This window comes from Neltuma alba, unplaced genomic scaffold (assembly GCF_004799145.2).
Source record: "Neltuma alba isolate B1F8T4 unplaced genomic scaffold, ASM479914v2 tig00012836_pilon, whole genome shotgun sequence".
Classification (NCBI taxonomy): Eukaryota; Viridiplantae; Streptophyta; class Magnoliopsida; order Fabales; family Fabaceae; genus Neltuma; species Neltuma alba.
This window is the reverse complement of record NW_021637225.1, coordinates 384,172-410,554: the sequence shown is the minus strand read 5'-3', so window position 1 is coordinate 410,554 and position 26,383 is coordinate 384,172. Positions and strand designations below refer to the sequence as shown.

Sequence of the window (26,383 nt, the reverse complement as noted above, 5' to 3'; positions counted from 1 at the left end):
CACTCCTACATCTGATCAGAGAACTAGAGAAGGGTGTTGTGTTGCTCCACCCTGAGAAGTCTCTTCGTATTGGTACTGAGGCAGTATTATACTTATAAAAATAATATTACAAAATTTACGCATAATAACTAATATAGTAATTTGGTGATACGGTCAAGTAAGTTCGGCCAGGATATACTGGTTGAGTTGGGTTCCAATCTCCGAATTCTCGAACCAAAACACACTCAGAAAGAGGGGCGATGAAGATAGTTACTTACAATGTGAATGGCTTGAGACAGCGCATAGCGCAGTTTGGCTCTCTTCGGAATCTGCTGAATTCGTTCGACGCTGATATCATCTGCCTTCAGGTGCTTTATCAAATCTGTTGTACTTCTTTTCCCCCCTCTTTGCTGTCTCTGATCTTCTTCGCATACTGGATTCAATTTCGAGCCATCACAGGAAACAAAGTTGAGGAGGCAGGAAGTGACAGCGGATTTGGTCATGGCTGACGGATACGAGTCATTCTTTTCGTGCACCCGTAGCTCTGACAAAGGTCGAACTGGGTATTCCGGTAAGTTGCTTTTTAGCCCCGCCTCAACCACAGCCATGCTATGTATTCTGGAAACTTTGCCCTCCGTAGTTTCTACAGTTTGTTGCTTTATGATGAATGATTTTAGAGCTCTTATCATGGCTACCTCTGAAAAGTCTTAATCAAGCACGAATTTTTGGCTACCTTGTCTCTAATCTCTAGTGCATTTTAACAGCCATGAATTTCCTGTGTGTACAGGGGTTGCCACATTTTGTCGCGTAAAATCAGCGTTTTCAAGTGACGAAGTAGCCTTGCCCTTAGCGGCTGAAGAAGGATTCACAGGTCTTATTGGGAACTCTCCCACTGGGAAAAGTGAATTGCCTTTCTTCTTGGAAGGCCTACTAGGGTTTTCCAATGAGGAGCTACTTGGTGTTGATAGTGAGGGACGCTGCATCATCACAGATCATGGTCACTTTGGTGAGTGTTTATGCTTATAACTAATAAATTTCAAATAGAATCAATAAATTACAAAGCTTGGTTCTTTATTTATTGAATTTCCTTTTCGTATTTCACTGGAAGGAAGGATATGTTATTCATTCCAAGTCTTATGCGCCGTTTGTCTTCTATTTTCAAAACAAATGTAGTGGTTTTGATCAAATTTTGCTTCCATCTGGCCAGTTCTTTTCAATTTGTATGGACCTCGGGCTGAAAGTGATGACACAGAGAGGGTTCAGTTTAAGCGTAACTTTTTCACGTTATTGCAGGTATTTCTAATGTATATACGGTCTTCAACTAATGGAATTGTAACTATGATTTTGTGGTGCTGAATTTCGTAGTTGCTCTGAACGTGGCTTTTTTCAAAAATAAAAAAGATAAAAAGAATCAAAAAGATGTTAGGGGATGGCTTACGCTTCAAATTCTAGTTTGTTTCTGATTGGTAATTGTAAGATTAGTTGACCGCATGGGATCAGGGCCCAGGATTATTTGAACATGATGAGGTTTGACTTTGTTTAAGGAATTCAAATTTTTTTTTTTTTTTTGGCTGATACGAGGAAACCTGAAAGTGGTTTACTTTTAAATATAACATAGGCTGTTGAATCTACTACAATTTAGCAGACAATAATGTGCCAAAGTCAGGATACTGTATTTAGTGCCGAAACATTTGGGTGTGTTAAAATGTGGTTTTATGCGTGCTTTAGTTACCTCCCTTACCTCTTTATAGATGTTCGTCCACCTTTCTGTTTTCATTTATTTACCTTGTATTGCTGGATTGATTCTGAAAATTTCCTTAGTAGAAAAGATGGGAGTCTCTCCTGGATCAAGGAAGGAAAATATTTGTAGTTGGTGATCTCAACATTGCACCACAAGCAATAGATCGTTGTGAAGCAGGACCTGACTTTGAGAATGATGAGTAATTTGCTCCTGGATTTCTGTGAAGTGTTATTTTTTATTAGCGTCTAATATGATTGTCAATGTCTCAAATGCTTACCCATTTTTTCTTGTGTAGATTTAGAAGATGGTTTAGGTCTCTGCTACTTGAAAATGGCGGCCAATTTTTTGATGTTTTCAGAGCAAAGCACCCTGATAGGTTTGGACTTATAACTACCTGAAATATTGAATGTTGAATGCTGATGTGCTGTATGCCCAGAAGTCTAATCCCTGATACATGACAAACATTGCCCTCTCATAATTTAGGGAATGTTTCACTCCATCTCTGAATTATTGTCACTATTCCCATATTGAATTTTGTTGCTCTTGAATAAAATGGCCTTTTTAATTTGCTAATTTCACTCACATTATTTATTTTAGAAAAATGGTTTTTGAAATAAGTAATTGATTATTGGCTTGAATATTTTATTCTTAGGCTTCAAGTTTCCACATTATTGCTGGTATTACATGCATCATCCTCCATAATTGTTTCCTTTCAAATTTATGATTTTCTCTATTCTGATTAATCATTGGTGCATATTGATATTTAATGCAGAAAGGAAGCTTATACTTGTTGGCCTCAAAATACAGGGGCTGAAGTATTTAACTTTGGGACGAGAATTGACCATATTCTGTGTGCGGGTTCCTGCTTACATGAAGCAGATGACCTGGAAGGCCATAATTTCATAAGATGCCATGTTAAGGAGTGTGACATTTTGACACAGTATAAACGATGCAAACCTGGAAGCAACCTGAGGTAAGGAACCCAACAACACAATCAAATAGACTTATCATGTGCATGTGTTTAAGCTATTTTCTCTATCCCGGCCGATGACTTATATCTGGAATAGTTTGTTATCCTCGATTATTGTTTCCCCCCTTTTGCTAGACTAGATTATTGATTGATAGTATCAGATGTTTTATGCTTTCAGGTTTCCCGTTTTGCCCTTTTCGTATTGTATACTATATATCATGTGAATTCTAATATTTCCCTGGGGGTGATTCTTGGGGGGGTTTTTCGATGGAATAGTGAATTGCTGTGTTCCATGGTTTAAGAGTTGCAATTGCATACATCTCTGCTGCATTTCTTTCCCTGGAAGCAAGGATTTACCTTTGATTCTGTTATCTGTTCAGTGCCCAGAGGTGGAAAGAAGGTCGAAGCGTTAAACTTGAAGGATCTGATCATGCTCCAGTTTATGTTACCTTACATGAAATACCTAATCTCTCTCTGCACAGTACTCCCCCCTTATCTTCTAGATATGTTCCCGTGGTTCGTGGGTTGCAGCAAACGCTCGGTACTAAACGTTGGTTGTTCTTTTGATGATAATTTCAGAATATTCTATGATTATACTGCTTCTGGGCTTTGTCTTGCAGTGTCTGTGTTGACAAAAAGACGAGTTTCTGAACAAATGAAATCATGCAAGATGTCAGGCTTGCTTTCAGATGAAGACATTGTTACAGGGAGCACTTGTGAGAGGGTAAAAGAATCATTCGACAACAGTGGTTTGTCTGTCATGCATACCGGTGATTGTGATGTGGTTTCAAGCCAAGATTCAGAAACTAATCTTGAATCGAATGAACAGTCTGGCAGCTCTTCTCTGGAAGCTGTTGGTAACTATTCAGTTTCATCAGGCAGTGAACATGGTAAAGTGGTACCTGTGAAAAGCAATCGGTCCAAGAAAAAGCAAGAAGTAGTCAATGCTCCCAGCTTTCTTTTTCAAAAAAAGTACGAATGTTGACAATATGGTCAAAGACTCTTGTACTGATATTCAAGCTGAATCCTCACAGCTTGACCATCACTCAAATGAGGCGTCTACTGTGGTTGATCAGAGTGGCAGTTCCGAGCAATATGAGCTGTGCGCGGGCGTGTGTAAAGATGCATCTAAATTTACTGATGATACGAAAAGGAAAGAAAGCAGTAATGTGGCTTTATTGGAGTGGCAGAGAATACAACAGTTGATGCAAAATAGCATACCACTTTGCAAGGGTCATAAGGAACCTTGTATTGCCCGAGTGGTGAAGAAACAAGGTCCTAACTTTGGTCGCAGATTCTATGTTTGTGCTCGTGCTGAGGTAATTTGTTTCACTGGATGATCTTTCGGACTGCTCTAGATTTCTCGTATGAACGTTGTTTCATAAATAGAAATCCAAGCACTGAAATTCTGTTGCTTTGAGGGTGGCAAATTTCAGTTTGAAAAATCTGAGTCTTGGATTTGCTATCATTAAATAAGATGTGCTCAGACTGTGCCCATACAAGAATCTCTTAATTCGGGAACTCCAAAATGAACCTCATTATTTCTTTCAAAAGAAGAGGAAGGCTGTTTCTGTTCTGCTCTTGGAAACATACTAACCTTGGATCGTATTAATAGGGCCGAGCCGTCTCTTACTTAGGTTTATAGGCCATGTTATTCTGCCAAATAGATGCGATTTCTTGGAACTAAGTTGTCATTTTTTCGCTCTTTGCAGGGGCCTGCATCTAATCCAGAAGCAAACTGTGGTTACTTTAAATGGGCTACATCAAAATCCAGGAACTGATCCACACACTTGTGCTTCAATTGAAGAATGAGAACCTTACCATTGCCCGCTTCCTAACTGATGTGTAGCTGACATCCTAGTTTTGGATAATTGCGATCAAATGTGTAGTCTCTTTCTGCAATTTAAATGGGCTACATCAAAATCCAGGAACTGATCCACACACTTGTGCTTCAATTGAAGAATGAGAACCTTACCATTGCCCGCTTCCTAACTGATGTGTAGCTGACATCCTAGTTTTGGATAATTGCGATCAAATGTGTAGTCTCTTTCTGCAATTTCTAACATATATTATTATCAATTGCCACAAAATGATTTTATATGATTTATTCCCTCTAACGAGTACATGTAGTTTGTGCGTTAGGCCACGTGTGCAGTAACTACTGTATCGTTAATACTACTTTTAAAAAATAAAACTGAGTCAACTATACAACAGCAAAAATAACAAAAAGCAAGCCTCTAGTTTCCTATATTAAAGCCCCCCGCAAAATTTATAGGTGGAGGTTTACCGTGGCGACAAAAATAATCAGCCTTGTTATGAGGAGTCCTGGCTAAATAATCAGCAATAATGACTAATAATGTATTTTCGTGGTGCAAGGAAATCGATAATGGCTTTTTCATCATTTTTCTGCATTGCAATTTTGGGGAGCTTCTGAGGCAGATAGACAGCGAAGAACAGTAGTGGTTGCAACTGTTGGCACATTAGCTGGAGCAGGAAGGTGGTCTCGAGTTTGAATTTGCTCCTTGTTATTGACCTACTTTCGACTGTGTTCATGTCTTCCATGAATATACAACTGGAGTGAGATGGAACAATAATTATAATCATTCTGATAATGCCATGCTCACAATGCTTTTTAAGGAGTAGTACAACAAGTCATTAGTTACATAAACAATGAGTCAGTCAATGAGGCATCCAACAACACATAGATGATGATGAATTTTCCTTTAATTATTTCAAAATTGAATGTAAGACCCTCTTTTTTTGTTTTGTTTCTGTGAATATATCGCAAGACTCGTCATGATAAAATAAGAAGAGGGTAACTCGGGGGTGTGGTTGAGCGGTGGGGGCTCATCTTTCCTTAACCAAGTGTTGAGGGTTCGATCCTCGTCTTGGGCATGGAAAAGTTTTAAAACTCCGGACCAGCTGTCCCACCCATCGAGGTGCCTACAAGCCAGCGAAGGGATTAGTCACTGGGTTCGCCGGTGGATATCCTGATGTTTCATAAAAAAAAATAGGAAGAGGGTCGTTGCGGCGTCAGCATCCAAGATATGTTATTTTTGGCCTCCGTAGTTGAGATTCTGATCACAAGTCCGGAAGCGAGGCAATTAAAATTGACAGTTGATATAGAAAATTTGCTGGGGCAAGTGATGTGGGAAGGGAATCACTTTTCGCTGGGAACATGGTATGTCTCATCATATCAGATCAAAGTAGATATAGAGTGAAGACGTACGGGAGCAGCATCCCACCGCTTTAATTCAATTCGTCCATACTCATTCACTATTTTCAAATACAGAGCAAGTTTTTGCTGATGGTGAACCGCAAGAGACATGTTTCCGATAATTAGCTAAGTCAATGAATCAGCCCGAGGGTTTGTGGGGTGACGGGATAACGTCAAGATAATTTTGGTATTAGAAGTATAATACGAACTCAGTGGCCAAGGAAAAAAATAGATAAAAGAATGGTATGCATTGTGCCGATAACAACGCCATGGTGGGACCTGCCTTGTCAATCTTCCTCACTGGCCGTCTTCTTGCTCAAGAATGCCCGAGAACTCAAAATGGGTTTTGGATTGGGTGTTTATGCGTGGATCTGGGCGGGCAATACTTCCTCTCCTTTTGCTCACCTCAGGGGCCATCCTCTTTCTTTTTTGTCTGGCGTTCCCCTTTCCTTCATTATGAAATTTCATCAACGGGTTGTAAGAATCTCCTCTCGAAACTCAGCTGTAGATATTTTTTGCCGTTATGATTTAATCGAAATGATGATTTTTTTAAATAAAAAGTTAAGGATTGCATGATCGTAAGGAACTAAAAAGATGTATTTATTCTAAGGTGCCCCGGGATTGATGAGACGGATTGCATGGACAGAATCCAAAGTAACTAAAAGAGCTGGATATAGTAAGGACCTCGAGCCACTCTAATTAGAATGGAAAAGTTGTTGTTTACTTGGAAACGAAACAAAGGTGGGTGGGAGAGAACAAAGAGAGATGAGTAAAGAGCCGGCATAAGTTACACATAAACATGACAAAGAAGCACGTTGTAAGAAACATGAGTGATTTGATGGTATAAGGTGCAATGAACAGAGTTAAGAATGAGGTCACAAGGGTGTGGAGACAAACCATGTGCCATTTGGTGGAGAGGCCACCTCCCTCTTCTAACATATCTGCGTCCAATGTCCAGACTCTGTTTTTAAAAGGACGTGGACTCAAAATCTTTATTCACCTTTTATCCCGTTTTTACCATCTCCGTTTACAAATGCTCTCAATCAATTGCTAGTAATTTGAGCCAAACACGTAAATAGAATCATGTTTTTTTTAATTATCTATTCCCTGTGGAGATCGATGGATGAGGGCCTCCGGTAATAAATTATTGTACAAAATTGCGCCGGATGGAGGGGGATGGTTAACTGAGAAGGCTACAGGCGTAAATGAAGAAGGGATAAAGCCAGTTGTGATGAGTCAGCACACAGGAAAATGCCCATTGGATATGTATTGTTTTACTGCCGCACAGCTCCACCGCACTTCAACTGGGCCCCCCTGTCTTCTATCCCCGCATTCCCTCCTCCTTTATAAATCCCACCCCGATTCCTCTTGGCCTCCGCCCAATTCTCGGCTTACCAATACGACACCGCATTTCCCCGTATCATGCTTCCTCTTTCTCGCCCCGCCCCGCTTTCCGCCCCTGGTTTCTCTGGCAACTCTGTTTACTCCTCCTCGCCGCCGTCACCTCATCGTGTTCCGATCCGCCCGATCGTCGCCTCCGCCACCGCGACTGAATCTTGCTCAGCCTGGACGGAGCAACCGAGATCGAGGTCCTCCTATCTCACCTCCCATACTATGTCTTCGTGCACATCGCTGTACGATATTCTAGGGATTCCGGCGGGCGCGTCCCATCAGGAAATCAAGGCCGCCTACCGGCGATTGGCGAGAGTGTGTCATCCGGACGTGGCGGCGGTGGATCGGAAGGATTCGTCAGCGGACGCGTTTATGAAGATTCACGCCGCGTACTCCACTCTGTCGGACCCCGAGAAGCGCGCTAGTTACGACAGGAGCCTCTTCGTCCGGCGACAAAGGCCACTGTCCACGGCGTCTTCGGCGTCTTCATATTCCGGTTACAGTGGCCGGAACTGGGAAACTGACCAGTGTTGGTAGTGAGTCTGCTAATGAGCACAGATAGTAGATGTATAGTTGAAGCGCAGTTATTGGAGCGCTTTACATATGGTATATATTGAAATTACTACTAATTAGTAAGTGATCATGGAAGCTTGTAATTACTGTGTAGATATTTTTTGGGCCAATCTCCGATCTTGTTTATTAGATTCTGCTTCTAAATAGTTCTCCCCTTGCCCGCTCTGTTCCTTGCCCTTCATCAAAACTTTAATGGCAAAATTCGGATTCATGGGCGTCGCGCAATAAAAGAACTGATAAACGGAAAGGGCAATTAAGAGTTGAATTGAATTCGTTGGTTTGGAGTTGTGTGATATTCGGTTTGCAAGTTGCTTGTTGGGAGTTAACGAAAAGTGCAAACCAAGTTCGAGTTTCTTGGAAAGGAATTTGGGGGCCACTCAATGCGCGAGGGATGAATCTTCGGTGCTATGAAAGTCAACTTCTTTGTAACGAATTTCTAGAAGCCCGTTTTTGTGGTAACTTAGCTTGTTGATAAAAATTTAAAAAAAGAAAAAAAATAATTGAAGGCTCACCGTCAGTTGCTGTGGCGGTTGATTGTGGCTTAATTAAATTAATCCCACTGGGCGATGCAGGCATCCAAATTCGTTGATTTTCTTAATATTATCTTACAGGAGAAATAACCTGACGTGTGTGAGCGTGATACACTGATATTGTTTAACTTAATCGCATAAAATGAGAAGCTGCGCGGTACAATCAATAAAGACTTGGCAATATTACTTAGGTTTTCCTTGCATCCAAAGGGCGCTTACGAAATCAAAGCCCCGTAAGTCAATAATCTTGCCTCTTATTAACCCTTTTTCTAAGTTGTAGTGCTGCGCTCTATTTCTTTCTTCTTCTTCTCAGTCCCCGTGTCCTCTTTGCTTTTCTTTCTAACTTTTCCCCGACGGTTGCGCTCACTACTTCATTAAACAATTACAATTTCAAGATTTATTTATTTTCTCACCATCATCTGTCGTAAAACTTTTTAGCCTGCATCAGAAATTATGGATGATTTGCATGTGCAGTAATTTTTTTTTTTTAACCTCATGTCAATGTGACAATCCCATTCGCAAGCTTTTAGGGGATTGGTTCGTTCGAAGGGGTTTTAGAGGCCTATTGGGTGAGAGGGTATTGAAATCAATTGCTAATATGTTTCGTGTCATAATTTGAGCCCTCATCAACGTTTGAGTGACGGATAGGAATCTTTAGCAGTCGTCCCTTAATATTTGCAGAGCCTAGGTCCCAGTGGTTTGGTGGGGATATATGATCAAATGGGCGAGAAAAACAAAAGTGGGAACGTGAGCCCCGGGGGACAACGGAAGGGGTGAAGAGAAAAATGGTTCAGAACTAAAGAGAAAATAACAAAAGAAATATGTATTTAAAATGACTTATAAATAATTTTTAATCGTGATTTATGGAATAAATAAGCATGTAAGAATAATTTGTTTCAATTTACATGAAACGTGTTATAAGTCATTTTAAAATTCATGTCATGCCAAACAGACAGTAAGAATATAATTTGACGGAAGGGAGGAGGTTCCAAAAGGGTAGCTAGTAATGCATAAGGACCAGAGATTTAGAATGAGAGTACAATATTGGGGGGTTGGAAATCTGATTTCCCTTAGACGTTAAATTGCACGAAAGACAGATAAATGAAAAGGACAGAGAGTATCAACGACGGCTGGTTACACCGGCCGCTCGGATATTGAGTTCCAAACACGACCACCTCCTCTTCCAACCCCCCCTCCTATTTCCATGCCGTTCTTGTTTCTCTGCTACCACAAATTGTGTTTTGCATCGAAACTTAAACGCGATTTTTCGTGATGAAAATTGAAAGTTTTGGGTTGATTTGTATTCCCCAGACAATAATTATATATTTTTTTTGTCCTGATATATATATATATATATATATATCCCAAAGCTATTGCGCACTAACAATGTTATTAACAATGTTCAGATTCGATCCATAGAGGGGGGAAAAACATGAGTACATAAATCATGATAATATGAGCTGCTCGAAGTTACTGCAACGAATGAATGTAAGGCTCTATATTAAGCTGTTTTGAGGAAACAGACAAATATGGATGATTTTTCTCCTCTAATTTTAAAAACAAACTAAAATGAGGGACCGAAATTTTTTTTTTTTTTGTATTAGTGTGTGTGCATGTGGATCGACTTAATACAGTTGCAAATATGTTTCACTTTATTTTCTTTTTATCCTTCAATATACCCTGAATGACATTCCATCCATTTAAAAAGAAATATTATCTAAGACGATGCACACACATTTTTGCAAAATAAACACCCCAAATAGTTTAGATTATACATGGCACAATTATATAATATTTGACTAAAACATTATTATTTGTTTTGAATAATTTGATTAATTTTCGAGGCAAACACTTGTTCCAGCAGCCACAATTTTCATGGGTGAATTGTCCAAAAAATAACTAATGTTTTATTAAAATTCCAGAGGACGTCCCTCGATATTTTATGGCAGCCTTCCAAGTGAAGCAGCCAACCAAAAGGAAAACACTCGCAAGCAGCGACACGGCCACATGGTGGCGGTGTCGATGGCTGCCAAGGGAAAGCCAGCAAGCAACTTTGATATCGAGAGGGTAATTAAGTAAGTGTGACGGGGAAATGAGAATAAAAACGAATGGAAGGGGGGGCCGAGAAGGAAGAGCATCTCAGCCAGGAGTGCATGGCTAGAACTCAAAAGAAAAGAGCAGATCTATATGACCTTGGACACTGACTTGGGCGGCGGGGGATGTTTATGAATTTTTGAAGGGCAGATAGTAATTAACTATCTAACTCATCAGCTTTCAATTCGCTTCCATGCTTCTCCACCACTTACAGAATCTTTTGGTTTCTCAGTCATGTGAGCAAGCCCCATAACATTATCTGATACAGGGGAGGATGAGAATTAAAAATAATCAAAGTAATATATATATATATATATATTCCTACCAGCAACAAATTTCATTTCATATAAATGCTTCGTCAGCGTCAAATTGTTGCGCTTCTGGTTTTGCGCAGTTGCGTCTTCTTTATGAATTTGCTCAGTTTATGTGGACGGAGCAGAATAGTCATGTTTGGGGTCCAAAAGAATCTGATACCAGTAAACTCGTTCGTTGATTAATGGATATGTGCAGAGAGAGAGAGCGAGAGGGAGGGAGGGATGGTGGGGGGAGACTTTTCAGCGAGCACTGAAAGTAAGGACTACTGATGCCATTCTTCTGGAAGAAGATGGGCCGCGTCGCACTACGTGCGTCGTGAGCCTTAAAATATCACGGAAAGGGATTCGTTAAAACAGGTCCACATCAGTTTTAAATGGATCAAAATAATAGTCTAATGAAGGGAGGGAGGCAATCATAGAAGAGAGAGAGAGAGAGAGAAGGGTATACTGGTGAGGGAGGGGCTGGAGAAGATAAGGGGGCAGAAGAGGCCAATGATTCTGTCAGCTATATTGCTGGAGGCGTCCCATTGGCTTCTAGAAGCTCATGATTGTGCCCCAAACTCACAATCTGCCCATATTCCGCGACGTCCCCACCGCCGCCTCTCTTGTCCCTTCCTCGTCCCATTTATTTCCTCAAATTTTACCCCCTTCCCCCTCTTCATTCTCAACATTCCAACGCTCCCGCATCTCCATTTTCAGTTCTTTCTAATTAAAATCAGTGATCAGGATTAAAGCCTATGCAATTCTTAAGCAATTTTATCCATCTCACCAATTCTTTAACTAAAATAATTAGAAGTAATTTATATTGAACTCGGGAGCTTATTATGAGAATAACACTTACAATCCCAAATGACGACAAAATAGATTAATAAAAAAAATAAGTTTTAAATTTAGAACCAAAATGAATATTTATATCGGTAAACACCCCACATTCTCCTTCCCAAATAGCCTAATCAAAGTAGAAAGGGCCAACTGCTGAATTGGACAAGTCCCACTCGTCAAAATGGGGAACATAATAGGACCATCTAAAAGTCATTATGATTCCGTTAGTACCTCCGTCCTCCGCCACTCCTGAATTGTTGATTCCGCATCTGTACCCGAGTTTTCCAATATCGGGTCTTTCACTTTCAAGTAGCATGGCCCAGCAAGAAACAATGGCTCAGTCCATACTGTTGGGCCCTGGCCCACCGTCAACCCCGCAGGATCAAGCAGGGCGGGGAAACGATCGGAGCTCGTCCTTTCAGGCACCTGAAACTGCCTGCTTACTGATGCCCAATAACCATGCCTCCTACTTTAACTTCATTGTAAACATACTAACTTTCCCTTCCTTGTTTCTTCCTCCTCTCCTCTGTTGCACGACTGCGTACTTTGTTGTGCCCGATCCACATTCGTAGTATTTGTAGGACGCGAATCTCAAAAGTACTGCCGTAAACGATGACTTATCATAAATCACATGTTAATTTCTTCTTTTCGAGAAATAATGAAAATCAATAGTTGGAAAGGGTAACACCTTGTGATTAGTTTTTGCCTAAGAACGAACGAACAAACAAACAAACAAGGAGCAGTTTCGTGCCGTGTCATTAATCCCGGTGTTGCTTAGACAAGATATTAGAGAGGTACGCAGCAGTGACAACTGGGTTGGGACGAAGCCGGATTAAGTAGTAGTCAATGATATTCTCCGCGAGTTCTTAAAAGTCTCTACCATCCTCAGAAGGACACCTTACATTTTCGGCCTCCAAAGAGAGCAAAAAAACAGGGACTCCGCACACATTGTACCGCCCACTGATAACAGGGGGGCTTTAAAAATCAGAAATGACTTATTTTAAAAGAATAAATTTTATATTTAGGAGTGAGTTTGAAAAATATTCTACTCTTATGTTTTCCATCCACGACATACATACTATGTGATAAATAAAGTAAGAAGATTCCTGGTATGACCCAATGAGGGATGTAAAGAAAACCAGGCTGCCTCTTTGGTCCTGAGATCAGCATAAAATGAACCGCTGGAACGTGATTAATTAGAATGCGGAGCACAGCGCTGCAAAAAGTTAGCGTTGGAGTACAAATGAATCCTCTTGTGGCCCTATGTTGATTCAAACCAAACTCATACCATACGTAATAAAAGTGCAACCGATCATTATATATAGAAAGCGAGTCGGATATTGATTATCATTAACAAAGGCCCCCAAAGTCGCGTTAAATCTAAAGACAGCTAATTAAAAGTAATGAGGCAAAAGTTTATGATGATATCTATGGAGAGTATTTGACAATATATATTACTGGGGTAGCGACAAGTCATATGCGGATGTGAAAATCAGAGAGTGAGGTGGGTGCTTGAATTGGACTGACAGTAATGGTACGCAGGTTTACATATATGGAAACAGAGGAGAGTCCAAAAGCAGGATGCTTCATTGACGTGCAGATCCAATCAACCCTTCGCCACAATTCCGCCTTCTGCCTCTTTCCCTGTGCCTCTCCACTCCTCAAGTACTTCACCTGCCTCTTCATCCCATCTAATGGGCCTTGCTCCCTATGTCATTTATCATTATCTTTACCCATCAATTTAATTTAATTAAAATTCGAGCACATTATTAATCACCTCTATTCTCTTTGCTCCTGTTGTCTGAGGGTATGATCCACAAGTTAAAAATCTTTATTATGTGTCCCCTCAGATATACTCTTCCAGTTTTAATTATAAGATTTTTTTTATAGTCTACAAACCTGATATTATAAATACAACCGGAAGTAATATATTGTATGTGAAAAGAGCCAACATAATTTAATGAAGGTTGAATTCGGAAGGATAACAATGTTTTGTATATCGATATTGACTAATTACATTGATCTATACGACTTAGATTAGTTACAAAATATCTTTATAATAGATGGTAAACAGAACGAGTGTAACACACACACACACGAGTCACCGAACTTGAGTCCTGCTGGGTGAGTTGGTGGGGGCCACTCTCATGGAAGGAAATCATCGAGTTATGACTTAGGAGGAAATCAAGAAAAGCAAATAAATAAGCATCAGTCTCTTCCAAACAACCGCACACACCCACAACTAAATTGCCAGCTTGCAGCATCTTAGGCTCTCCCTTGTGGTGGTGATTACCATGTTACTGTATAATATTCATATATACTACTTTAAATTAAGGCCCCAAAATCTACTAAAGCTCTCCAATTATTGTCGGTTTGCTATTCTTTTATTCCGCCGCCAGCTGTTGTGTTGTCTATTATCATTGGCCCACATCCATCACAACTACTTCTCTGTGGTATTGTCTGAAAACCAATTCTTTACGTGGGAAGATATGAGATGCGAGCTGAGCCCAGCTAAGGAGCTTTCCAAACACATTGTAAGCAAAATTCCAGACTCTCCAGGTAAAAATAATAAATCATCGATGCTGAGTTATAATAAGTAATTAAGAATTAAAAATAAAAATAAAAAGATCGCGCTTTTGGACCAGATCTGGGAAAACGACTCCTCTTAACCCCAGATTAGCTGGCTCTGATCCTCCTTATTTGTTACTGGTTATATCAACTTTCAGCCAACTTCTTCATATGTTATGCTCATTAGATTGGATTCATTGTTAATATCATCAGAACAAACTGTATCTTTGTTGATCTCAATACTTAATATTGTTAATGACAGCTTGCCAAATATTATTATTTCCAAGATGTGCAGTTCTAATTAATGTTAATAATATATTGACAGCTTCCCAAGGAAGTTTTGTTCTCGTTTCGTTTCCCCCGTGCTCATTCTTATTCGAGTTCCATACCAAATGACGTCTTAATGTTTTAATGTTAATAATATATAAGTAAATTAAATGTAAATTAAATCCAAACACTGGTGTTGTGTTTGAATTAGAGAGTATTTAGATTCGAGTCAAATTCTTTGTTTGAGTAAGTAAAAATTCATGAATTTAGAGTCGACTAAATATCTTTTTTTGATACAACGGAAAGGTTGACCAAGTAAATTTTATTATTACAAGTTTTTACAATTTCAAATACTAACTCTGTGTCTCTGTTTGTACATCTAATAAAAGGTAATTGATTGACTTTGCTAGAATTATAGACATAAACAAGAAGCAGGCGCCGGGTATTTATAATTTTAGTTAGGAATATTTTGGGAAGGTAAAATATTCATTAAATTCATCAGTTCTAATTTAAATTCAAATATTTAAATATTTTTTAATTAATAAGTTTATGAACATGAATTTCAATGCAAAATTAATTATATACATCCCTAATATATATTTAATCTGAAAGTTGAACTAAATCAAACATATCATAATTTTACTTAAAAATTTGATTGAAATATTCTTTAATATTCAATCAAATAATCTGGTCTATTCAGAGCAGATTCAAATATGAAAATCTAACCTTTTTTGTTTTAGTTTGTCCTTGATGCTCCAAGGATTGTGGAAAAACAAGTTAATCTGGGGAGGGCTATGAATAGAGAATTTTAAACATGAGAACTAAGTCTTTCCATCCGTTCACAGTCTACAATATAAGCACACAAGAGATCTAAAATACATAAGTAGACTTGGTTGCGTGAGTAATTATGAATGGAAACGAAAGGAGTGTCCATTGAAATCCTTGGACGTACGAATGGAAGGAAAAGCGATTCTACAGTGCAGAGGGGCAAACAGAAAAAGTGAAAAGCGACCCAGAATCGAGTCTTCACATTTCTACACAAATAAACATGCGTTGTTCGATTCAACAACTTTCAAAAGTCGTCAAATTTCAACAACGACCCAACAGGGCCAAGGCTAGCCACGAAGAAGGAAGCGCGTTTGACCTTGTAAATTCCGTCCACCGTGACAGATTCTTTCTGAAGCTGCAGCTAAGCGCCCAGACACTCAAGCCCCACCATCCCGTCCCATCCATCCTCTGATTCTCCCAATCCTTTTCTCTTCGTCCCATCATCCCCCTCCATCACCGCCAAATTTGAAGGCTGAGGGGGGCTTTTCTTCCTTTCCTTCTTTATCCCATCGTTCCCTCAATCAAAAAAAAAACTTGGCAACCTGTTACCAGCCATGGCGGACTCTGTGAAGCAAATCTTAGCAAAACCCATCCAGCTAGCCGACCAAGTAATCAAATCTGCCGATGAGGCTAGCGCTTCCTTCAGGCACGAATGCGCGGAGCTCAAATACAAGTCTGAGAGACTCGCGGGGCTTCTCCGGCAGGCCGCGAGAGCCAGCTCCGATCTCTACGAACGTCCTACGCGGCGGATCATCGAAGAAACCGAACAGGTCCTCACCAAAGCCCACTCCTTGATTCTCAAATGCCGCGCCAATGGCCTGGTGAAGCGCGTGTTCACCATCATACCCGCCGCCGCTTTTCGCAAGATGTCTACCCACCTCGAGAACTCAATCGGAGACGTGTCGTGGCTCCTTCGTGTGTCCGCCCCGGCGGAGGATCGCGGCGACGAGTATCTGGGTCTTCCTCCGATCGCCGCGAACGAACCGAATCTGTATCTCATATGGGAGCAGGTGGCGACACTTTACACGGGTTCTCTGGAGGAGCGATCTGATGCGGCGGCTTCGCTGGTGTCACTTGCTAGGGACAACGATCGATACGGGAAGTTGATAATCGAGGAAGGTGGGGTCGGACCGTTGTTGAAATTGCTCAAAGAGGGTAAGATGGAAGGTCAGGAGAATGCTGCGAGAGCAATTGGGCTGCTGGGTCGTGACCCCGAGAGCGTAGAGCACCTGCTTCACGCCGGAATATGCTCTGTGTTTGCGAAAATCCTTAAAGATGGTCCCATGAAAGTGCAAACTGTGGTGGCCTGGGCTGTATCGGAGCTGGCGGCGAATTATCCCAAATGCCAAGATCTCTTTGTTCAGCACAATATAATCCGATTGCTCGTCAGCCATCTTGCATTCGAAACAGTTCAAGAACACAGTAAGTACGCCATTGATCGCATCAAACCCACATCAATCCACGCGCTTGTGATGGCAAGTAGTAATCCTAATTCTAATTTAAATAGCATCAATGCCAAAAAGTCCAACGAAGACGACGAGAATCAGATTCAGAGTCGGATAGCGCATCCGTTGGGTAATGGAACAGCTTCCCAGCTGCATAGAGTGATCACAAGTACTATGGCAATGAATGCTACTCCCAAGCCTAATGAAGGAAACGCAGGGAATCAGAACTCCCAAGCCAGTCAACCCAAGAGCAATGGTCAGAGTAACGGGAAGCAAAATCATCAACCGCATCATCAGCCAAGCTATTCACACTCGGGGATAAACATGAAGGGAAGGGAACTAGAGAGCCCCGAGACTAAGGCCAATATGAAAGCAATGGCAGCAAGAGCGCTGTGGCACCTAGCCAAGGGTAACTCACCCATTTGTCGTAGCATCACAGAATCAAGGGCTCTCCTGTGCTTTGCAGTACTCCTTGAGAAAGGACGTGAAGATGTGCAGTACAATTCTGCCATGGCAGTGATGGAGATTACGGCAGTGGCAGAGAAAGATGCTGATCTGAGAAGATCTGCGTTCAAGCCTAACTCTCCTGCATGCAAAGCAGTCGTCGATCAAGTGCTTAAAATCATAGAGAAGGCAGATTCAGACCTGTTGATTCCTTGCATGAAAGCCATTGGGAATTTAGCGAGGACATTCAGAGCAACGGAGACATGGATGATTGCTCCTTTAGTGCGACTTTTGGATGAAAGAGATGCAGAGGTATCAAGAGAGGCATGCATAGCCCTCACCAAATTTGCCTGCTCCGAGAACTACCTTCACCTGGATCACTCCAAGGCGATAATATGCGCCGGTGGGGCAAAACATTTGGTGCAACTTGTGTATTTTGGAGAACAACATGTCGTCCAGATTTCAGCAGTAGTTTTGCTCTGCTACATTGCAATTCATGTCCCAGACAGTGAAGAACTCGCCGAGGCTGAGGTACTGGCGGTGCTGGAATGGACATACAAGCAATCCTCCTTGACGCAGGATGAAACAATCGAGGCGTTGTTGCAAGAAGCCAGGAGTAGGTTGGAGCTTTACCAGTCTAGAGGTTCCAGAGGATTCCATTGATCTCGTCAATACTCAAGTTTATTCTTGTCCCTGTAGAGGTTTTCATTCATTCGTTTCTTTTCTATCATTCTCGGGAGTGTATATACAGTCAAATGCATTCTTCAATTCTTCTTATGTATTTTCTACCGTCGTAACAGAATTTGTGCCAAATTTTAAAGAATCGCGTAGTTTTCAGTGTAATTAGTAGCGGTTTCTGTTTTGGTTACTCATTAGTGAGGATTTGTTATCACAAGGACAATGACTTTGAAGTAAGGCGATGATATCTATCCAAAACAAAATAGGGGTGCCTATTAATAGACATGGCACTTTGGGTACGTTTAGCAACTGCATCCTGTTGTGATAACTTGTGACACAAGGTTTTTTTTTTGGGAGGGGGGTGTCAAAACCCAAGAGATTTGTTACCATTGATAAATCCTGACTAATAACAGATTTGACTAACTACTGTCAGTATATTTGGAATTTGCCTGGCATAGAATATTGTAGCTTTGAGTATAAAAGTGTTGAACATGACACAACTCTTTTTGGAAGTGATGTGGAATTTGCTGGGACAGATTGTAGACCCACAACTGTTCTGCTCATCAATGACCCTACTCTTATGTTTTATCTCATATGTTGAAGACATTCCCCAAGGGGCGAATCATGAGTTATTGTTCTAAAAAAGATGAGTTGACGGCTCTGGCGTTTCAACTTTTCGTTTCTAAACTCTTGAATGATACTCTGCGCCGCGCCAGGGACAAAAGAGCGTTCAGAATGAATGTACAAATTCTGTTGGCGAGGGGTTTGGTTCTGGATTGTGGTCATCCCGAGCAAAGTTTTCTAATGCTTTTCAAAATAACCCGTTGTGCACCAGTAAATTGCCCGGGGTTGCTCCTTTTCAGGGGATGCTCAGCTCCGTTGTGCAGTACTATACTAGCGTCGCGATTGACTCCTCCTTTGAAAGTGGAACCAAGGAGTTAAGGACCCCGCATGTCAATGGTTTAGACTTTAGATAACCACTACCTCCGAGAAACTAGAACTCCATCATAGTAAAGCAGATTACTTTCCCAGGCTATATAGAATTGGAAATACATTTGCGATACATCTCTAACAGAGGCATGTCAATTTCAGTTCTCAAAATTCTGCTATAAAGCATCTTGGTGGCATGTTTTGATTCGCTTGGGAACTACGAATGCTGATGGAATATATCAAAAAGCTAGAGGCAAAATTAGGCGCAACAGCAACAAAATATTACAGACCTAAAATGATTTCATTGCTGTACTATCCAATCCAAGGAAGACTATATATCCGTGTAACGGTGTTAATGGCGAGATAATGACTATCAATTCGCCGTTCTTGGCAAGCAAGGAGTAGTTTCAATTGTCTGACAAGTATTGATCGGCAAGACAGAAGGGTATATACGAAGGTTGGCCGTGATGTGGTTTATCAGACTCCAACACAAATTTTGGTAATTTTGCACCAATCATCTTCGTGGGGGTGAGTATTGGCCAAAAGCAATAATGAAGTCGAGAAAATAGAAAGCCAGTAGCCGCTCCCACGTCTTTGAAGCCAAACAGCACCTCCAAGGCCCCAACACAGCCTGTGTTAATCTGTATTCATGATTGTTTCTGAAAGGAAATCAAACCGTTGACCACTTGTACGACTCCTTCCCCTCCCCCTCTACGCATATTCATTTAAAAAAAACTATTTTCAGGCAAAGCATGACAAAACAAGGAGCAGACTCAGTGAGATTGATTAACAAATGAACCAAAATTTAAACATGGATTTCACTTCGTTCAAACTTCAAAGCCCAGCTTTACATCCAATGCTCAAATTCTTGAGCCCAATCGATTGTGATTTTGGACCGGGCTTACTCCTTGTCGTCGTTCATACAACTCAATTTTCAGCACGAGGGAAGTCTCATAATTGCCACCAATTGTTAACCAACCCCCCCCCCCCAAAAAAAAAAGAGCTGTTACACGGGGCAATAGAATTTGATCTTTCAATGAAATTGTGGTGGGAATTTCATAAATAAGCAAAATATATAATTTCCTGTTCGGAAAAAATCACAAGTTCTGGCAGAAATGAAGAATGGATTGGCTTTCTTTATGTATTGCCCGAGCGTGGGAAGGAATCAAGATACCACTTGAAGCGTGAATCTAGTGGTACCTGTTGCCTGGAGAATCTGTTGATGAAAATGGCCCTCTCGATCACACTAATCACTGATATTTGGATATTTGGAATATGAGGATTGCATCCGTCCTCGATAACCCAATAAAACAGAGAATACTGTTGGCCCAAAAAGAGATATTGTGAAGAGAATACTGAGAAATTCGGGTCTACCAGGGTAAATTTCCATCTCAAATCCGAAAAAAGAAAAAAGAAAAAAGAAAATCACGCAGGCAGTTGCCCTTGAAGAGTCGAGAGTCACATACATCGCTCTACAGTCGACACCTTATCCTCACATGAACCACTGCATTCCCTTCCAAATCTCATCCACCCAATCTTATAATCCTCTGATCGCAACTGCAATCAGACAAACACTGCTCCCTCTCTTCTCTTCTCCCTCGTTTTACATATTTCACCAGGTCAGCTAAATATCATCTCTTTCATTTATCAAATTCTTCTCACCCTCCCTCTCCAAAGCATGGCTTCTGGGGTAACTGCTTCGCTCTCCTTTCCATCGTCCAAGTCCGCCTCTCTTTCCACCAGAACCTCCATTGTCTCCCCTGACAGACTAGTATTCAAGAGGGTATCCATATTATACATGTTTCAGCGATCATCTAATTCTAGCACTGCATTTGTTTTCCCCGTAATTATGGGATGATTACGAATCTAACCGTGTGCGTTGTGCTTTCTCAGGTTGCATTCCAGTACAGGGATGTGTATAGCAGTAGGAAAGTAGTTTCTATCAGAGCCCAAGTGACCACAACAGAGACAGAGGCGCCTGCTGCTAAGGTAGAGAAGGAATCGAAGAAACAGGAAGAAGGAGTGGTGGTGAACAAGTTCAAACCCAAGAATCCTTACACTGGGAGGTGCTTGCTCAACACTAAGATCACTGGGGATGATGCTCCTGGAGAGACATGGCACATGGTCTTCAGCACCGAGGGTTCTGCTCTTCTCCTTACTCATTCCTATTATTAATCCACTAAGCTCACGCTCATGTTGTCTGTGTATAATTCTGTCTCAGGAGAGGTTCCATACAGAGAAGGACAGTCAATCGGAGTCATACCAGATGGCATTGACAAGAATGGCAAGCCTCACAAGCTTAGGTTGTATTCCATTGCCAGCAGTGCCCTTGGTGACTTTGGTGACTCCAAAACTGTGAGTTCTGAATTTCGCCTTAGGCAAAATCATGTTATTTTTTCGTCCTGTTGTTGTTGTGTTCAAGATTTCACTGTGACTTTACATTCCCACAATTTATTTATTGCCTATGTGACGCTTCAAATTCATTAATTTAATGTGTGATATCGTTTCATACAGGTTTCTCTGTGTGTGAAACGGCTTGTATACACTAATGAAAATGGAGAACTCGTCAAAGGGGTGTGCTCAAATTTCTTGTGTAAGTATGGAATAGTTCTAGTACTTATGCAGCTTAGAAGGAATTTTAGCTATAATGTCTGGTCTCAAAAAGATTTCTGTGATAGGTGATCTGAAGCCTGGAGCTGAAGTGAAGATCACTGGCCCTGTTGGGAAAGAAATGCTTATGCCTAAAGATCCTAATGCCACCATCGTAATGGTATCTCGTCTCATGATTTACTTCAGAAAAGAATAGGACGCGTTTGAATTTTTTGTGCGGTTATGGTTGTTTTGATTTTTGTTGTGACTAAAGAAACTTTCTTTGTAGTTGGCAACTGGAACTGGAATTGCCCCATTCCGTTCATTTTTATGGAAAATGTTCTTCGAGAAGCATGATGATTACAAAGTAAGTGTACCAAAGAAAGATTAATACATCCTTTTTGAATTAGGCGCGTTTCATATCATTCCATTATAGCAGTTTTGTGTAGTTGTATCCTTTGCTACAATAACTAGGCAACGATAACGTCAATTCAAGTGATTTTGCAAAGACTACTGCTAGAGATTCATTTGATCCGTCCTTGCAGAATCAATATGGAATTGTCTGTTTAGTATTCACTGTAATTATGATAAATGATATTTCTCATGGCTGTTAAGACAATAGTTGGTAAAGCAAATGAGATCACCAGAAGGAAGACAAAATGAATTCTACATTAGAAATTAAATTAACTTTAGTATATTAGGTGAATTGTCCAAGTGACTTCCTTTTATCCTAACTGAGTTTGGCACATATTTGTAGTTCAATGGCTTGGCATGGCTCTTTTTGGGTGTCCCTACAAGCAGCTCACTGCTTTACAAGGAGGTGATACTATGAAAACCTTCCCTCTTATGCTCTCAGGAATGGAGGGGACTGATAAGATTTTCCCACTCACTGACTCATAAAATGCTGTCTGCGTGGGACAGGAATTTGAGAAGATGAAGGAGAAAGCTCCTGACAACTTCAGGCTTGACTTTGCTGTGAGCAGAGAGCAAACAAATGACAAAGGAGAGAAGATGTACATCCAGACCAGAATGGCTCAATATGCAGAAGAGTTATGGGAATTGCTCAAGAAAGACAATACTTTCGTCTATATGTGTGGGTTGAAGGGAATGGAAAAGGGAATTGATGACATCATGGTCTCCTTGGCTGCTAGAGATGGTAAGAAACAATTTCCTTCATTCAAATTAAACTGCCAATTTGGCCTTTGCCTAATTTGAGAGGCACAAAAATACTTGAAACCCTGCCTGGTACCTACTAAGGCCACCTGCTACTTGACAATTGGACAGAAACTTTGCTGATCGAGTTGTGCTTGTTATAATGTGCAGGTATTGACTGGACTGAGTACAAGAGGCAGTTGAAGAAAGCAGAGCAATGGAACGTGGAAGTCTATTAATTTCTCTGTTCAGTAAGAGATCTGTGGTCGTATTTGTGAAGCGGTCATTCTATCATTTCTCCTGCATTCTGTAGATAAATGAGGCCTCTGTGATTTTTCTTCCATGATATTCTGACTTCCTATAGTGGATCAACCTCATTGCAATACATGGAGTAATACTTTTTTTAGGACTCTATGCAAAATCTAGATGAAGCCAGCTTCCTTTACCAAACATTAATCAAGTTAATATATCATATTTCACTGAAGTTGAACTTGTTGTGTAAATTTAATGGGAAATTTGTCAAGTGCGAAACTTCCTTTTTCTTGAATTGGAAATTAGCAAGTAGCCAGAGATCCCTTTTTGTCTCCCAGATTGTGAGAAGTTCAAGATGGCATGGCTTAAATTCTTCATGTTCATAGAAGAAGAGGTCGTGGTCGTAATTACTCAATAAGCCAACGGTAAGAACAACATCACGCACCCGTTCTAAATTAAGTGAAACAGATAGTTAGTTTGTAGGATTGCAAAGTACCTTAAAAGGAAGCCTTTGAGTGAAGTGTTTCAGTTGGGATTCCTAAATCGTATTGGACACCAACTAAGGGTATGTTTGGATTGGCGTTGGGCAAAACTGACTTCTAGTCCAACTGACTTTTGTAACTGAAGTTAGAGTAAAAGTCAGTTATGGTATGTTTGGATAGGTACTTTTAAAAAGTCAGTTGGAAAAGTTAAAAGTTGTTTGGATGAGTAAAAAAGTTAGTTCAGTTGTAAAATGACTAAAAAGGACATATACTTTATTAAATAGTAGTGTTTGATATTTTTAATATGATAATTGTTAAAAAATATCTAAAATTATTATGATAAAATAAAAATAGTTTATTTGTGAGATTATAAGATAAAAATATTTGTTACCAAGACAAATTTAAAAACACATTTTAGATAATTAATTAAAGGGTTAATACAATGATTAGTTCTTACACTTTCCATTCATTTTGGTTTTGGTCCCTGAAGTTTGTAACCTCTAGTTTTGTCCTTTAAGTTTGCTTCGTTTAAAACGTTAGTCCTTATATTTTTAAAAGGACTTGGTGTCACCTTTAACACTGTTAAATATGCTGACATGTCCCTAACTCTGTTAAATATGCTCATATGGAACCAAGTGGACGAGCTGAGGTGGCTTATAAAAGATTAAAAAAATGGTAGAGAAAGGAACAGGCGGTAAAATGTAATACGCAAGTCGAAAGGCAAAACCATTCTTTCCAATAGAAAAAAGAAAAGGAGAGGGTTAGGTCAAAAGGGGTCCCACTTGGTAGTTGCCGGAGTTGAGCTGGCCGTCGCCGAAGGTGGGGAACTGACCGATCAAGGTGCGACAGTGAAGGAGGAATCGCATTTTCAATTATATTCTTGAATATATTCTTGAATATGTTCTTGAATATATATTAGAGAAAGGCACCTGGGTTCGGTAGATAGGTGAGAGAAATATTCATTAATATAACGGTAATATGCATTTGAAACGGTGGAAAAGTTGCATATGGGAGCGTTCAGAAATAAGGTGCTTTTTTTCAGAAGTCAGGTTGAAAAGCTACCTATCCAAACAATGAGTTTAGCTCAGAACGCTCTTAACTGGCTTATTACAATTTCCAAGGCACGTTTGGATCTCAAAACGGAGATCCAAACATACCCTAATTTAAATGAGAGTCAAGTTGGGGTCCAAACATAATGGTTTTCACATTTGCATGAATTTGAAATTTCGTACTTAAGTGGCCGTGATCTTTTTCATTGGGATCAATACCAGTTGGCTGAACATATCCTATTTTCATCACATTAGTTTTTTTTTTTGGCTACGCATAAATATCCTCATATTTAAGACAATCCTTTCATCACACCAAATGTGAGTATTTTTCTTAACTCTTTTTGTTGGACTCAACCCCATTAATTATTTTTACCACGTTGGTTAGCCTCATGTCACTGTGAACTTGTTTTTTGAGAGCCCCTTGATCCAAGTGATTCAATGTGGATCCAATTCGTATCCATTAAATGTGATGGGATATTTAGAAGGTATTTTGTATACGTTAATTTCTAAATTTCAAGCCTCAAAATATAAATTAATATTCATATCTGATCATTTTTATAAACTCCAGTTTCTAATCACAATATTGATATCCGCATTTATATTCTGTTTTTTAATCATGCGCGCTCGAATGTTCACAGTTTATGGTCGGGATTGTGCCCAGCATCAATATCAATGATGAATAAATAAAGAAACAATAATTAGGTTTTATTTAGCAGTACATGTTAAAAAGTCAAGGGATATTCATGTTTCAGGGGGAGGAAAAGGAGATGATATACATATAACATATATATACATATATATATATATATATGTATATAACTTTGGTTTATTCAGTTATGAAAGGGAAATTACTGTGCATCATGGGACAGTGTGAATGGATTCATGAATTGAGCGAATTAACCCATTTAAGTAATCATTTTTTAAATAACTTTGGAGCTTAACAATGTCTCCCAAATTACTGCATCATAATATTTTTTCTAAATATCTAAATGAAGTTTTATAAAAAATCTCAAATCCATGATTCTGATTCTCATGGACTACTTTTTTTTTATTGGGTTAATACCATCTTGACTCTATTTAATCTTGTTCTTTTTTTTAATCCATAAAATTTGACTTTATTTAGATTTTAATCACTAAAATTTAAAACCGATAATTTTACTTCTTGAAACTTGATTTTATTTTGATCTGTTTAAAAATTTTTAGTATTTAAAATAATTTTTTTGTTTTTTACCAAAAAAATAGTGTTTTTGTCTTAAGAATCAAAACTAAAATGAAATCAATTTTTAATGACTAAAATTATTAATTTTAAATTTAAGGAACTAGAAGTAAAATGATTTTAAATTTTAAGTATTAAAGTGAAAATAAGACTAAATTTCAGAAATTAAAAGTAGCAGTAATCATTTTTTTAAAATAAAACCGTTGTAACGAGACAAAAATTAGACAATTTTAAAACGTTACAATGATTTGAGAAATTTAAATGATATTATTAATTTATTTGCAAGATATCAGAAAGTTAGATGTTATAGTATTTTCATAATTTTTTCTAATTTTGATTTTTTTCTGAGTTAAAAAAAATACTTTTAGCTTTCTGATTTATAGCTACTTATCTTTTTCTTTTTCTTTTTTTGGCTTACTTATCTATGGCTTGAATGTATCCCGTATTCTTTTTAATCCTATCATAATTTGTTAAGGATAATTATATACGCTGACAGTTTTTAATTTTAATTTGACACATGGTAAATGTTTTATTAGCATTCCTCTTTTTTTTTTTTTTAAACTGTAGTGTGGGGGTGCGTAGTTTTTGTGTGCGCAAAATTTTTATCAATTAGTTTTTTTATTTTAGAAAAATGCTTGCAAAATGAGACCCTAAAATGGAGCAAAATATTTCAGTTGGGTTTTATTTTACTGGATGTTTTTTTTTTCAATTTGGTGTTTGGATGGTACGAGAAATGTTTATGAAAGGTACTTTTTTGCAAATCGAGATAAACTACTCCACATATATGATTTCATATACTGTAAAATTACTTCTGGAACCATGATTTGATTTCCATTCAAACACTTTTTACC

General features: G+C 39.4%; 4 protein-coding genes across 4 annotated transcripts; all 4 read left to right on the top strand.

Moving 5' to 3' along the window:
* The first annotated feature begins 138 nt into the window (after positions 1 to 138).
* Positions 139 to 4,588, top strand: LOC114731554 (DNA-(apurinic or apyrimidinic site) lyase 2-like). Its single transcript, XM_028918761.1, is given in 12 exon segments — positions 139 to 347; positions 439 to 550; positions 767 to 985; positions 1,187 to 1,272; positions 1,804 to 1,919; positions 2,016 to 2,096; positions 2,493 to 2,693; positions 3,071 to 3,231; positions 3,311 to 3,619; positions 3,622 to 3,645; positions 3,648 to 4,009; positions 4,403 to 4,588. Coding segments are annotated over 12 exon segments (1,848 nt in total). The 5' UTR covers positions 139 to 239; the 3' UTR covers positions 4,472 to 4,588.
* A 2,723-nt stretch (positions 4,589 to 7,311) lies between these two features.
* Positions 7,312 to 8,018, top strand: LOC114731555 (chaperone protein dnaJ 11, chloroplastic-like). Its single transcript, XM_028918762.1, has one exon. It carries the CDS (start codon positions 7,330 to 7,332, stop codon positions 7,834 to 7,836), a length of 507 nt encoding a protein of 168 aa, XP_028774595.1. The 5' UTR covers positions 7,312 to 7,329; the 3' UTR covers positions 7,837 to 8,018.
* A 7,389-nt stretch (positions 8,019 to 15,407) lies between these two features.
* Positions 15,408 to 18,158, top strand: LOC114731563 (uncharacterized). Its single transcript, XM_028918767.1, has one exon. It carries the CDS (start codon positions 15,850 to 15,852, stop codon positions 17,845 to 17,847), a length of 1,998 nt encoding a protein of 665 aa, XP_028774600.1. The 5' UTR covers positions 15,408 to 15,849; the 3' UTR covers positions 17,848 to 18,158.
* A 2,180-nt stretch (positions 18,159 to 20,338) lies between these two features.
* LOC114731560 (ferredoxin--NADP reductase, leaf isozyme 1, chloroplastic) lies at positions 20,339 to 22,947 on the top strand. Its single transcript, XM_028918766.1, has 9 exons — positions 20,339 to 20,575; positions 20,686 to 20,932; positions 21,014 to 21,147; positions 21,307 to 21,385; positions 21,471 to 21,562; positions 21,671 to 21,748; positions 22,139 to 22,201; positions 22,303 to 22,537; positions 22,705 to 22,947. The coding sequence occupies exons 1-9, from the start codon at positions 20,471 to 20,473 to the stop codon at positions 22,770 to 22,772; spliced, it is 1,101 nt and encodes a 366-aa protein (XP_028774599.1). The 5' UTR covers positions 20,339 to 20,470; the 3' UTR covers positions 22,773 to 22,947.
* Positions 22,948 to 26,383: the final 3,436 nt, after the last annotated feature.